The sequence below is a fragment of the Plectropomus leopardus genome, chromosome 1 (genome assembly GCF_008729295.1).
Source record: "Plectropomus leopardus isolate mb chromosome 1, YSFRI_Pleo_2.0, whole genome shotgun sequence".
Classification (NCBI taxonomy): Eukaryota; Metazoa; Chordata; class Actinopteri; order Perciformes; family Serranidae; genus Plectropomus; species Plectropomus leopardus.
This window is the reverse complement of record NC_056463.1, coordinates 598064-613549: the sequence shown is the minus strand read 5'-3', so window position 1 is coordinate 613549 and position 15486 is coordinate 598064. Positions and strand designations below refer to the sequence as shown.

Genomic DNA, 15486 nt, shown 5'->3' with positions numbered 1-15486 from the left:
GGGGGGCTGTGATTGGGCGGCCTCCTCCGTGTTGGCCAGGCCGGTAGTGCACCGGGGACCACTGGTGACAGCTGGTCTGCAGGGGGTCACTGTTTACCAGGCTAGGTCACTGTATCTGGTGGTGCGGAGCTCCCGAGATGGCTTCACCAGACACCTGACGCCGGCCAAACCCTTTCAGCCCCTGCAACCGGCTCTGATACTGCACGCCGCCCACTCACAAACAATTTAAGGTACACCAGAGGAGAGTCTACAAAACCTTACAGCCCACTCCACTTAATTTAAAACACCAAGCACAACATGAGCAGCTGCATACCTGCACGCAGGAGCACAATGAAAAGAGCTGGAGTGAGGTTGCTGAAGTAGTGAACTCACGTAATCACACCTGCATGCAGTTAGCCATTACACACACACACACACACACACGCACACACACACATTTGGAACCCACAACCACCAAGCACAAGAGGTGCGTGCTCACCTTCACAGCACTCAACACAAAAACCTGAACAAACAATGGATATAATTGTACCCTTATAATAACAAGCAGGAAAGCACCTGCAGATGAGCACAGGGACGGGTGTGGTTTACCAGAGCCTGCAGCAGTAATTTACACTTCTTTGTGAACAGAGATAATTACTGAAGCCAATGTCAGGCGTGACAGAGATAATTACTGAAGCCAATGTCAGGCGATATTTTAAACTAAGCCACAGCCCTCTCCGTGAGAGCGTGATGCAGGAGGCCTTTGTTCGCTCTCTTTGGAGACAGCAGCTGGTTTTCATTACAGATCTGTACAAAACATAAGCCATATTTTTGAAGTTTAGATAAAACACAACTGTCAGACTGTGAGAACACCCCAGTAACCATGGTGATGGATGTTCAAAACATCGGCAGCTTTATTTCTCTTGCAGCTGCTTATTAAAGCCGATCTAATATCTCTGTAATTTCTTTGTCTGGTATCAGAGTGAAGAAGATCTCGGTGTCTTCCTCCGTCCTCACATGCAGAGTCATGTTTTGTAGAACGTCATGTGACTTTATTGCACTTTTTCTTCTTCTTTGGGTTTAATGGACGTTGGCGTCCATAAAGTTGCATGTCCACCATCCGGCGTTACACATCACATGAGCTATAAAAGCCAAAAAAGTGTTTCCATTGTTTTTTTTATGAAATATGGCTTTTTTGAATCACCTGAAAAACCACCTCATGCCAGCGTGAACACGTTTTTGCTATAAACAGGAGTTTTTGCAAAATTGACGTGTTTTTATTAGATGAATTTTGTATTCGCAGTTTCAATTTGCACAATTTGAGGGTTAATGGAAACCTACCAAATGACTCTGATAGTAAACAGTCATTTAGATTCTGTATTTTGTTTTGTAAAACATCTAATTAGTGTAATTTAACACCAATCCAGCATTTTCATTGATCGATTTGACACCATCTGAACCATAGTACATGTCAATCAGATACAGCAAAAATCAATCAAACAAACATATATGGCATAAAACAGCAAATATATAAAATATACAAACTATAATATCCAAAATTAGAAATTAGATCTAAAATAAAAAAACTTTCATTGTACATTTGTACATTTACTTAGTTTTAGAGGACAGAGATAGAGGACAATCAATACAATACAGCAGCATCAAACATGACCCAAGCCATCAAACTAAACCCTAAACCATAACAGCAGTATAACATCCGTGGCAATATTGATGAAAACAGCAATTATATCAGCAGATGTACACACAGTGGTGAGCAATACATAGGGAAGAAAGACACACACACATCCAAAGAAGAAAAAATGATAAATGATGGTTGAAGAAATCCCGTCAAAGCATTTTGAAATGTTGCATTTACAAGTATTAGACGGATGCAAGATCCCAGGGACCTTTGGCCACGAAATTTTCATCTGTTAACCACTGAGTCCAAGAGGCATTTGTGCCAAATTTGGAAAAATTCTCTCAAGGTGTTCTTGACATATTGCGCTTCGCAAAGACGAATACGAGGCCGCAGTGACCTTTGACCACCAAAACCTGATGAGTCCATCCTTGAGTCCAAGTGGACGTTTGTCCATAATCTGAAAAGATTTCCTCATGGCATTCTTGAGATATTGCATTCATCAGAGGAGACAGATGCAAGCTCACAGAAACCTCGACCTTTGACCACCACAATTTAATCAGATCCTCGTTCAGTGCAAGTGGACGTTTGTGCCAATTTTGATGAAATACCCTCAAGGCATTTTAATACCCCTCATGAGCATTGGACGGACACACAGACAACCCAAAGACACAATGCTTCTGTCCACAGCAAGTGAGTTTGATGCACCTGAACCTCTGCACCGCCAAACATTGAAACGTCACGCTGTCCGCTGTAACGCGCTAACATTCAATCTGAAGTCATCATGATTGTGTGGGTAAAAAAGTACCGTTTGCACACAGAATGAATGAACCCACACAACAAAAAAGAGATTGTCCTTCACTGGTGAACTCCCTGCGTGATCGCTGTGTACTGAGAACCAGATCTATTTAAAACACAAGGTGATGCTTTGGAGTTTCGTTTCTGTTGAATTGTTGTGCTGCAGCCAACAGCAGAGCATCTAAAAACACGAGCTGGCACTGCGTCTCAGTAATAACAAAGAAACGATTATTGTGGTCAGTTGAGAAATATGAATTCCAGTTACCTTTAAAAACAGGAGGGGGAAACTAGTTCTACTTCATGCTTTGCACTTACAGTAAATGATGTCGCTGATAAAAAATTTAAAAATATTGTCTTCATTTCCTGGTGGTAAAGTATTTAAGATGCAGATCGCGCTGAGGAGGATACACTCAGGAGGATGGCTTCTCTCACCCTGCTGCACCTGCTGCTGATGGCCTCGGCTGTGTCTGCGTGGTGGAGGTTTGATAGGAGCAGGTACAGGTTCTTCAGTGGAACGCAGACCTTTACCCCAAAACGGCGTAATGCAGACGGGACTTTTGAGGTAAACTAAACTTTAGGTGTGAGGTTCATCTCATCAGAGGGTTTCCTGCCACATCCTGACTGATGTGAAAAGAAAAAGTACCACCTATTTAAATAACTTCATTTCATAAAAATGCACTGTAAAACCTCGTCGTTGACCCTCCTAAAATTCTGCGTGTCAATTTGACCCATTTTAACCCTTCGAGACCTGTATCAGCATCACTTTTCTTGTGCTGCTTTCTGACGTCTTTTATAGCTGCTTAAACCCTCCGAAATGCGAGCAAATCGGTTTGATTTCTTCTGAAAACTAAACTTTGAAAATGAGCTAACAATTATTTTTTTACTGAAAGGGAAAAGATAGAAAACTCTGTTCATAGTTATAATAATTATATTATTTAAAACTGTGTTACAAAAAAATTTATTACATTTTTTCATTTTTCAGCACTTTTTAGAGCCACTTTCTGTCGTTTTTTTGTATGTGGTGTTTTCTTGTAACTCTTTCCTAAATTGTTAAGTTGCTCCTTGCCTTCTCCCTATTTTTTTTTTTAGTTGCACAAAATCAAACCAAATTGCTCAGGTCTGAAAAGGTAAAAATTTACAGAGTACTTACAAAAAACTTTCGGGATAACTTCTTTTGTTTTCCTCTAAAGTACCCTTGTAAAGTACCCCAGAGAAGTACTTAAAAAATACTTAGGGGATAACTTCAAACATCTTTGTAAGTTGCAGGCTGTATCATAAAGTGCTACCAAATCGAATAAATCCGCACTTTGCAGAAATGTACAATATGCTGCGTTTTTTTTTTCTGGCGATTGGGTTGAGTGTAATCTTTGTATAATTCATTACAGGTGGAACTTCGTGGCACGCAAACTACAAGAAGTTGCCATGTAAATCACCACAGATGCAGCTTTGGTAACTGTGGGAACCCGACCCAGAGCACCACCGCAAACGTCGCCTGGGATTCTTATGGTCTCGTATGGTGCCAAAAGGAAGTGAAGAAAACACTGAGACTCAACAGCAACGCCCCTTTTGAGATTCAGTGAGCAAAATCCACCCCAGTTTACATTCATCGTGTTATAAATACATCCCCTATTTGCATTTAAGAATTTTTTTCAGGGCTTGAATCTGATTGCGAACTTTGTTACCCTCTGCGACTACAACGTCTTCATTGTCCAAATACTCCACGCAGGTACCCATCGTACTTCAATTCTAACTTTGGTATCGGCTACTGGGTATCAAACGTCAGAACCTCATCGGCCACATGGAAAATGAAGGCACACGTGGACCTGGGGACCCGATCTGACACTGGTCAGTCTAACAGATCTCCCATCACTGCCACTGTGCCAATTCTCAGGTAATCACCATCGATCCCTCTTTCTTTGACACACTTTAAAAAAACTCATTTAACAGTATCAGATATTTTTAGACACAGACTGTTCCTGACTGAGTTGATCCACGCGTTACAGAGTGCCCAGGAACTGCCCACGCTCATTCAACCTGACCGTCTTTGACCCCGACGGCGACCACGTCAGATGCAGGGCAGCAACACGTCATCATGATCACGAGTGTTCGCTGTGCAGTCTGGACAGAGCTTTCTCTTTGGACGAGGTATGTGTCTCTCTGTGTGTCTGTGTGTCTGTCTCTGTGTCTCTCTGTGTGTCTGTCTCTGTGTCTCTCTGTGTCTCTCTGTGTGTCTGTCTGTCTGCCTGTCTCTCTGTCTCTCTGTCTGTCTGTCTGTGTGTCTGTCTGTGTGTGTGTCTGTCTCTCTGTCTCTCTGTGTGTCTGTCTGTCTGTCTCTCTGTGTGTCTGTCTCTCTTTGTGTCTCTCTTTGTGTCTGTCTGTCTCTCTGTGTGTCTGTCTCTCTGTCTGTCTGTCTCTCTGTGTGTCTGTCTCTCTGCCTGTCTGTCTCTCTGTCTGTCTGTCTCTCTGTGTGTCTGTCTGTCTTGCCTGTCTGCTCTCTGTGTGTCTGTCTCTCTTTGTGTCTCTCTGTGTGTGTCTGTCTCTCTGTGTGTGTCTCTCTGTGTGTCTGTCTCTCTGTGTGTCTCTCTGTCTGTCTCTCTGTCTGTCTGTCTCTCTGTGTGTCTGTCTCTCTGCCTGTCTGTCTCTCTGTGTGTCTGTCTCTCTTTGTGTCTCTCTGTGTGTCTGTCTCTCTGTGTGTCTCTCTGTCTGTCTCTCTGTGTGTCTGTCTGTGTGTGTGTCTGTCTCTCTGTCTCTCTGTGTGTCTGTCTGTCTGTCTCTCTGTCTCTCTGTGTGTCTGTCTCTCTTTGTGTCTCTCTTTGTGTCTGTCTGTCTCTCTGTCTGTCTGTCTCTCTGTGTGTCTGTCTGTGTGTCTGTCTCTCTGTGTGTCTGTCTCTCTGTGTGTCTGTCTCTCTGTCTGTCTGTCTCTCTGTGTGTCTGTCTCTCTGCCTGTCTGTCTCTCTGTTTGTCTGTCTCTCTTTTTGTCTCTCTGTGTGTCTGTCTCTCTGTGTGTCTGTCTCTCTGTGTGTGTCTCTGTCTGTCTCTCTGCCTGTCTGTCTCTCTGCCTGTCTGTCTCTCTGTTTGTCTGTCTCTCTTTGTGTCTCTCTGTGTGTCTGTCTCTCTGTGTGTCTGTCTCTCTGTGTGTGTGTCTCTCTGTGTGTGTCTCTGTGTGCCTGTCTCTCTGTCTGTCTGTCTCTCTGTCTGTCTTTATGCCTTTATTGTCATCAGACAGTATAAAACAAAATTATAAATTCTTCGCCTTCAGGTGCATGACATTCAGTACACACATACAGACATTCATACATTAAAGTGCAAAATTAGCACAGAAATGGAGAGGAAAATAAATTTTACTTTATACTGTACACATGGAAAAATGTATTGCAATATTTAATGTAATTATTACACGCATCAGAATTACCAGAAATAGAAAAAGGGTGTAGCTGCATATATATATATATATATATATATATATATATATATATATATATATAATTAATTTTAAAAAAGCTATTAACATCAGCATTTACATGATACATAATAAATCAAAAATACATGTCATGCAATATAAATACCAGGGTTTTGCAATATTTATACGTTGCATTAATGCACACTGGACTGGATTCTGCACACTGCACACTTTAGGTCAACTTAATTAATTAAACTTAAGATATTTGTGCTGCAACTCTACTTCTGAAAAACTGTACAATCCCTCTATTTCACCTTTCCTACATACTTAAATTGCTTCTATGTTTTTCATCTTATGTTCTAATTTTTTTAAATTAACTATTTTATTCTTCCATTATGTTAATTGTTTTGCACTAAGACACCAAATCACATCTCTTGTATATGTAAATGTACTTGGCAATAAAACCGGATTCCGATTCTGATTCAGAGTTCGGCAGTTCGGGCAAACCTGCATATTAACGCATAGTTCCCCAGACAAATGTTCGGGCGGCAGACAGGCAGCAAAACTAGACTTGTCAAAAGTAAAACCTATTTGTACCCCAATTAAAATTCAATCAAAATTTAAGACAACAAATCATAGTCTGCTTTTGTGTGATGAAAGTATCTCTTCTTTTCGTCAGGATTCCTGCTCCCTTCAGTATGTCGCCAATAATCAAAATGGTTTCCATCCCATTGAGCTCGTGGTGGAGGACTTTGCCAAAACATTCATTCAGCTGCACTACTCTGATGGATCCAGCACTGTCAAGGGACAACATACACCGGGAAGGTATAAACGAGCCTTCCCGGAGTTTTACATTACAGATCAGCCGACCACCACGACACCAGAGCCGACCACCACCCGACCACCACCACACCAGAGCCGACCACCACACCGAGCCGACCACCACCACACCAGAGCCGACTACCACCACACCAGAGCCGACTACCACCACACCAGAGCCGACCACCACACCAGACCACCACACCAGAGCCGACCACCACCACACCAGAGCCGACCACCACCACCAGAGCCGACCACCACACCAGAGCCGACCACCACCACACCAGAGCCGACCACCACCACACCAGAGCCGACCACCACCACACCGCCCACCACGACACCAGAGCCCGACCACCACGACACCAGAGCCAACCACCACCACACCAGAGCCGACCACCACCACACCAGAGCCGACCACCACCACCACCACACCAGAGCCGACCACCACGACACCAGAGCCGACACCAGAGCCGACCACCACGACACCAGAGCCGACCACGTATCGCCCGTCCTTAGCTGAATCTCTAAGCCAGCTTCCGCTGCAGTTTACTGTCAATGGTAGGGTCATGTTTATGTTTTTGTATATTTACAGCACTGATTGGATATTAACATTTGAAAGATTTCTCAGCGTCTGTCTGTCCTCCGCTCTGATCTGCAGTGGACTCACACAGTGCCCCTTCATGCCTCGAAGGGGATTACTTCCCCGTGTACGTGGCACCAACTCCGAGAAACGGAGTGAATCTTCCTGCGTTCGTCAACCAAACCCTGGAAATCAAAGTCAAAGCCAAAGCAGTATACACCACGTAAGCAAATGTTTTGTTGAGTCATTTTAAAATGTTGCAAACAAAACAGAGATTTTTATTAGGAGAATATTTCCAGGGTTGACTGTCATGGAGAAAAAATGACAAAACACGACACAGTCACCAGATTTGGAGCATGAACGAAGTGTTTTGTTTCAGTTTCACCTTCAGCTTCGAAACCCATGAAACTGTTCTGACAATTAGAGAAACTTTTAGAGACTTTTTAAGCCACAGTGATTAATGCTGTGATGTAATATGCACCAATATTACACTTATAGCAAGGTTTTAAAATCGTATTGTACTTATTGTGCTGTTTAGAAAAACACTCTTTGCTTCAAACTTAGGGAAAAATTGTTTTTCTTGTAGGATAAGACGCCTGATTATCACTGGACCAGCGGGCATTTCAAAGCGGCAAATCTCTTCAGAAGAATACGTCATAGAGTGGAATCCAACTGAAAACCAACTGAATGATCATTTTGCTATTTGCTTTCTTTTTGAAGCAACGGACAGGTAAGATTTACATTAATCATCTGGTTTTACATCGTGGGCTACAGTTTAAATGAGAGAATGACTTAAACTTAAGACACAAAGGAGATTTTTATTACATTTCTTCCTCCATCTTTGTTGTATTTCTGCATCACAAATCCTATCTCGTGTTGAATCTCAGGTTTGGCCAAGTCTATCAGTCCGAGCTACGCTGTGTGATTGCTGACGTTGGACATCACGGTAAGTTGACCACATTCAACCTCTAACGATATGAATGGTATACAGAGTACACCATGAACATGTTGAATATCCCCATTGTGCTGCGTGTCTCTCTCTGCTTTTAGAGACCATGGTGACATGCAATCAGACAACAATAACGGTGGAAGTGGAGAAGACGTATCTCATCAGACGCAACGAGAACAACTTGCATCTGAGAGACGTCAGCAATCCTTCCTGCAACCTGACGAGATCCTCCAACAGCACCCACCTGGTGGCTGTCATGTTGCTGAACACCTGTGGAACCATCATAGAGGTAGAGCACGCAGAACTCTAACACCATGTGCACAATATGGCGGTTTCAGACCTTTAAATCGCTGCCCACATCTCAACGATTCAGCAGAAGACCCATTTGCTTGTTGTAAAAAAACATTAACTGCTACCAGCAGCCGTTAAAACAGGAACAGCCATTTTTACATGGTGTCCAAAAGTGGAAGTACCCCGTCACGTAACCCATAAAAAGCTGCAAGATTAAATCAGCTTTCATTCAAGTTGGCAGAGCGCTAAACAGGAAGTTCATTCATTCGTTCAAAACTTTATTTAAGACTCTGGAAATCATTGAGGGAGACCCTCATTTTCATGATGCCGAGCGTGAACAGGGCATTTCAAAAAACGTCAGAGCCAGAATCATACAAAACAACAGACAATAACAGCGATGTAAATAGCTAAAAATAGAAATACAGGAAAACAATGTGTTAAGGTGTAGAAATTAGAATTAAAATATAATTATAATGATATGAATATAATTAAGAACATTTACACTCAGTTAAAACATAATCTGAAATAAGGCATTTATGACGGAAGAGTGTCCAAGTTTAAGTTCCTTTGCAGATTATTCCATTTCGTTAGCCACTCAGCGGGTTAAAGTTAGCAGTTTGGCCGTCATGAGTCTCCAGTGTACCTGCTTTGTTGGCCCCATAATGCAGAAAATGTGGGTAATTTCATAATGTGGAAATATTGCTTGTCATTATTTTCTGCAATCTTATGGAAAAAATCCCATCTGCTTTCTGACGAGGGAACCAGGGCAACACTAACTTCAGGACTGTACTTTAAAATCCCTCATCCCTGTGGCGTGTAAATAGCATTATTTGCTGCAGACACGTGGCTGCTAATAGGATCTGCCTTTAACTACTTACTTATAGCTGTAACAACGATTGCTTCCTTTCCAAATTTAATTATCATATCTTTCTATTTTTAGGATGATGGCGAAAACATCATCTTCAGGAACGAGATCACGTCCGCTGACCCAAATGAAATAATCTCCAGGGATCACGATGTTGAAATCACCTTTTCCTGCACATATCCGAAACAAAACAACCTGACTCTTGGGTTCAGGCACAAGAACCCGTACGCCTTCACAGAGAGGGGCTTCGGCGCTTTCAGCTTTGAGTTTGAATTCTTCGAGAGTCAGTTGTTCAGGACAAAAGTGGACGCCAGCACTTACCCCGTGGAGGTGAACCTCAAACAGATGATGTTCATGCAGATCGAGGCGACCAGCTCCATCCCCAACACCGAGCTGTTTGTGGAGTCCTGCAGGGCGACTCCGTACGACAACCCAAACTCTCGCATCAGCTACACCATCATCGAACACGGGTAGGTGTCCGCCATCAATAGGCTTTTGTGTGGAACTTGATGCTTCTGTTTCTAGCGATGAACCTTCGTGTCTTCTATTGTTGCAGGTGTGCGACAGACAGCACGGTGCAGATCTACCCCAGCCCCAAATCCCAGTTCAGATTTGGAATGGAGGCTTTTGAGTTCATCGGCGCTCATGATGAGGTAGGGTTACTTTTGAAAAACTCAAATGTAAATGTAAAATTTTTGAAAATTATATTCGTTGCCTTTTCAACAAATTTAAGTGCTTATCTGTCCCTAAAGCAGCATCTCTTTTTAGAGAATTCATAATGTGTCATTGACGTTAAAGACGTGAAATATGGAAACATTCACAACGGTTAGGGACATGTCTAGGATGTGAGGACATTGGGGGCTTAAACCCAACCTCTGCAGGGTAGATGCACTCTGGCACCATATTTACCCTGATAAACTTCTGTTAACTTTAGTTATTAATTGTGATGTTAAAAATATTAGTAATCGTGAGTAATGAGTGCTGAGTAGAAACAGAATACTTAACAACTGCTATCATTAAACATCTATTGATTAGAGTTAAAAAATACTCTGTGTTTTTGTAAAGCTGTGGATCAAACTAAGTGCATTTAATCAAGTGGTAACCATATTAGATCCAAGTCCTTTTATCATTATTAGGGACTGTTCATTATTATTGAGAGGGGGAGGCATGTCAGATAATACTTAAAGCACTAGGGAGGGGTTCATGGTTTTTTTTATCTGAGAGGAAAGGCATCCACTGTTGTATCTTGTATTTATTTTAACGCCAATTTCCAAAGGAAACACACCTTTCAAACCAGCGGGCCATGTTGTCTTTAAAAAGGAAAAAAAGAAAGGCCATCGTTTTTTCTTTTAAAATTTTGGGGGGATTTTTTTTCATGTAAAACTGTTGATGTTCTTTTTTAAAATATCTTTTGGTGGTTTTTAAATTTTTTTTTTTTAAAGAAAACATGCCTACCAAAGCCTACCGAAAGAAAAATTGCCAAAATTACACCATTTTTCACTAGCAAGGACCACACCTCAACGTGAATTAATTTTGACAATTTATTGACATGAATGTAAATTTGGTATAGACATAGATTCTGAATATTGGAATGAATGGTTGAGTGCGGTGTGGGGAAGCTTCGGTGGGAATTCGCCGTGGCTCCCGGGCACGATGGACCCCTAGGACCCTACGGAGAGAAGGAAGAAAAACAAGAGATCGAGGGAGGGGAGGAGGGGTGCAGAATAACCAGACGAAAGGGGGAGATCGGGTTGGGAGGATATTTAAGCCGGAAGAGGCGCGGTTGAGGTGCAGTAGAGGTGTGGTCCTGCTCCTGAAACTCTGCTATAAGCTTCACATCACAGCAAGAAACTGTGTTTTTATTGAATATATACTTTGCTTAGAATGTACAAAGAACTTTTTCGGACTTTGCCTGACTTTACTGCCATGTGTCTGCAGGTGTACATCACTTGTTCGGTCATCCTCTGTCAGACTGGTATTCCCAACACCAGGTGCTCGAAGGGATGTATCAGATCCAATTCGGGACAGAATCGCGTGAAAAGGGAAGCTGCATCTGAGACATCCAGTCACTCTATTTCCCAGGGACCTTTGCACCTGGTCAAAACCTCCGACAGCCAAGGTGAGTGAGCACTGGCATTCAGTCAGTGACATCAACTCTAAAACAGCTTCAACAAAAACTTAAGGTTACAGATTCATTGCAGGACTGTTAAATTAGACTGCATTAGTTTCAGCTTGGTGTGCCTAATAAACCGGCAACTTCATGTGTATAGAAATATGTAAAATGGACACAAACTTGTAACAATTGCTATGTGGTGGTGGGCGCAAAACGTTCTTGTAAAAACAACACAAAACCATTGCAAAGGCTAAATGAACAGTCACAGTTTAAAACACAATGTGGGCATGGTTAATGTTGTGAAATATATAATGGCAATATTAGAGAACAAACAAAAAATACTTTAGGTTAATGAAAAGATTGGGATTTTAGTTAAAATAACTACATACACAAAATAAAGTATCTAAAGTACTTTGAATAGTTATGTAATGTCACGTTACTACATTGACTTTAGGTTTCACACAGGACACAAACAGCAGGCTCCTGGTTGAAAGTCCATGTTTGTTTAAAATAGACATGAACTAACAATCGCTATGTGGTAGGCACAAAATGCATTAAATTTACCTGCTGGCAACATGCACATCTTGCCAATGCAACTCTGAATGGTCTCAGTTTCAAACACAATGTTAATGAGGTTAATAGTGTGAATGTAACAGTCACAGTTTAGTTAGCTTTAGGAAAACAAAATCAATTGACTCCACATTGGCATTGTTTTCGTGTTGCCAGCACGTAATTTTAGCACATTTCATGGCCACCACCACATATTGCCCTATTCAGATTGGGAGTGTTGCTGTTTCTATGTGGTAATGTAGATTAAATTATCTGTGTGCAGATTTACCTGCAGGGGGACCATTCCCATATAAAATATTTTTTAGCAGTGAATAAAGTGGGTCAGTTACAACAGGGAGACATTTCTAGAGTTTAGAGCCCCAACAGCAAAAGCACAGTCTCTTAGTTGTGAGTCTAGATCGAGGGACTGATAGTAGATTTTGGTTGAATGATTTCAGATTGCGTACAGGTAGATAGAGGTATGCTGGAACAAGACCATGTAGTGCTTTAAAAGTAACAAGTAAAACCTTAAAAATCAATCTTAAAGTTAAGATGAAGCCAATACAGAGTCACTGAAATGGCGTTATGCAGTCTCTTTTATTCGATCCATTTCAGTCTCGCTGCAGCGTTTTATACAGTCTGAAAGCCTGAGAGTGCTTTATTGTTTAGGCGTGTAAAGAGTGACTTACAGTGATCAATTCTAGAGAAAATGAAGGCATGAATAAGTTTCTTTGAGTCAGAGAACAATTGAAAAGATCTGAAGTTTTGAAGCCATTCAAAGTTGACAAAAACAGGACTGAACTACTTTATTGACATGATTGTTGAAAGTTAAACGGGAATCAAAGACAACTTCTTGATTTCCATTTTAACAGAATGCACTAAATTAGGAAATGTATCACTAAATACTGAAGTGTCTTTAGGCCCAGATAATATTATTTCTGATTGTCTTTATGGAGTTTCAGGAAGAATTATTAGACATTTAGCACCTAATATCCCAACACATTTTTTTCTTAAAGAAGTCATCCTGTGGAGTGATCCTGGTTTTATAGACTCTGAGTTGAGTGTCATCATCATAACAATGGAAAAAGATTTTATGATTAAATATTCATGTGCCCAGAGGAGGCATTTAAATACAGAACAGTAGAGGACCTTGAACAGAGCCTTGAGGTACTCCGCAGTGTATAACCGCAGTAGACAAACACTAATCAGTATAGCTGATAACTATTTACACTGACCTGATATATAAATATAATGTATCATCTTATAGTTCCTGAATTTGAATGTGTTTTTTCCATTTCAGCTCCTGGCCTGAGCATGAGTCTGGGGATGAACATCGTCTTCATTGTCAGCAGCCTCCTGGTATGTGGAGTGGCCATCTACCTGTCAAGGAGGTCCAAAGCTAAATACCAACTCCTGCCAACTTCTGAGGAAAACTGAAGACAGAGAAGCCATTTAGATTCGCTCTGATGATGAGAGAGATTCTCAGCTACCGCGTAATGTTTTTGTCACTGCCATAGTCGAGGGTTTCACATACGTTTCTGTGGGGTCAGGAAAACTCGACTTGCTTTGCTTGGAGGCCACTTTTGCAAAATGACAGGAGCTCAAGGGGCCAGTCCTAGTAAACCCCATGTTTTTCTAGGGTTTTAGGGTGTTTCTTGGATTTCAGGTCATTTCTAGGATTTTGGGATCCTCCACTGTCTCTTTTTTGATCAACAGGCTCTATTTTGATGTGTATTTTTTTATTTTTTATATTGGACAAGTCCTGTATGTTTCTGTATTGATTTTTGTTTTGAGTAAATTGGTTGTAAGTACCGCAGCACCATTTGTGTTTTCAAAATAAAATAAATGATAAGTGATGGGAATCGGCCCGCGGGCCATAAGTTGAGTATTATTGTTGAGTATCATTGGTACATGTGATTTAAATCATTGTCACACAATCCAAAAAATACAGTGTGTGAATTAAATTTCATTGGGTGTGTCTTTAAATGTACACAGGAGTCAGTCAGCTTCTTTAAAAACTGGTAAAGGAAAATTCACTGTGGACCATGAATATCCACAGATTTATTTTTGAACATTCCTGAATTTTATTTTTAGGGGTTTAAGGAAACATTATATTTACCTGATATATCAATTTGCTAAAGAAGTACGATTCAAATGTCTTAGTTTGTTATTTTGTGCATTAGTACCTGTCAACAATGAAACAAGCTTTTTTCCCCACGGTCATTAGATGTGTTCCCATCCACATCTTTTTATGCACATTTTCAATTTGTGCATTTAAAAAAACTTGAGAGGAAACAGGCAGTCAGTCAGTCATTTTCTGTAACCGCTTGTCCTCGTAAGGGTCGCGGGGGGGGCTGGAGCCAATCCCAGCTGTCATCGGGCGGAAGGCGGGGTACACCCTGGACAGTTCGCCAGACTATCGCAGGGCTGACACATATAGACGAACGACCATACACACTCACAATCACACCTAAGGGCAATTTAGAGTCATCAATTAACCTGAGCTGCATGTCTTTGGACTGTGGGAGGAAGCCGGAGACCCCGGAGAGAACCCACGCGGACACGGGGAGAACATGCAAACTCCACACAGAAGGGCCCCCGCCCGGACCGAACCCCGTTCCAACCGGGATTCGAACCAGGGACCCTCTTGCTGTGAGGCAACAGTGCTAACCACAAAGCCACCGTGCCGCCCGTGAGAGGAAACAGTAAAAATTAAAAAAAATTAAAAATAGTCTCCACGACAACCTCATGGAATTAACAATTTACACTGATGTCGTTTTTTAAACTTAACAAGATAATGATTTAGGGGATAATATTTTGTTATACAATATCACTTTGAAATAAACGGCGAATACTTTTGTTTTTGGTAGACAGAAAACATATTCTGCCCAGTGTCTGCAGGATTAGGAATCTGTGATCCAGGTCTTTGCACGCTGGCACCTTTTAATAACAAATTTAATAATGGCCCCAGAGGGGTGCACATCCATGTAGTAAACTCCCTTTCCCTTTTTTTTTTTACACCAAAAAGGCATAACAATTATAAGTATAAAATATAAAAAGTGCAAAAAGATGGAAATTGCAAAATGGAAATTGCCAAAAGTTTTTAAACAAACAAACAGAAATTGATTTTTTTTTTTTAAATTAGCAGTGAGATAAAAAACAAGATACAAACAATTAAAGCTGTATGCCTGTCCCCTAAGACAAATTAAAATCTTAAGTCTTCCCCGGGTCTTAAAACATATTTGAATATCTGAACACAGCAGAGATCAGAGAGGTTATTCTCTCTCAGTGTGTCTGTGCTGGTTATAAATGAGGGTGCTGATGAATAGCTGAACACAGCAGAGATCAGAGCTTATTCTCTCTCAGTGTGTCTGTGCTGGTTATAAATGAGGGTGCTGATGAATAGCTGAACACAGCAGAGATCAGAGAGCTTATTCTCTCTCAGTGTGTCTGTGCTGGTTATAAATGAGGGTGCTGATGAATAGCTGAACACAGCAGAGATCAGAG

The 15486-nt window shown here is 41.4% G+C and overlaps 1 protein-coding gene across 1 annotated transcript; it reads left to right on the top strand.

Moving 5' to 3' along the window:
* Positions 1-7097: 7097 nt before the first annotated feature.
* LOC121943576 (CUB and zona pellucida-like domain-containing protein 1) lies at positions 7098-13416 on the top strand. The gene is made up of 9 exons (XM_042487133.1): positions 7098-7190; positions 7291-7435; positions 7799-7942; positions 8100-8158; positions 8263-8450; positions 9393-9787; positions 9874-9970; positions 11256-11436; positions 13280-13416. The coding sequence occupies exons 5-9, from the start codon at positions 8268-8270 to the stop codon at positions 13414-13416; spliced, it is 993 nt and encodes a 330-aa protein (XP_042343067.1). The 5' UTR covers positions 7098-7190; positions 7291-7435; positions 7799-7942; positions 8100-8158; positions 8263-8267.
* The last annotated feature ends 2070 nt before the right edge of the window (positions 13417-15486 follow it).

Excerpts from the sequence above, each read along its gene's own strand:
- LOC121943576 (XM_042487133.1), top strand. The coding sequence starts at position 8,268 with ATGGTGACATGCAATCAGACAACAATAACGGTGGAAGTGGAGAAGACG. Across the intron at positions 9,788-9,873 it reads TACACCATCATCGAACACGG|GTGTGCGACAGACAGCACGG; the intron begins GTAGGTGTCCGC and ends CTATTGTTGCAG. Across the intron at positions 11,437-13,279 it reads CAAAACCTCCGACAGCCAAG|CTCCTGGCCTGAGCATGAGT; the intron begins GTGAGTGAGCAC and ends TTTCCATTTCAG.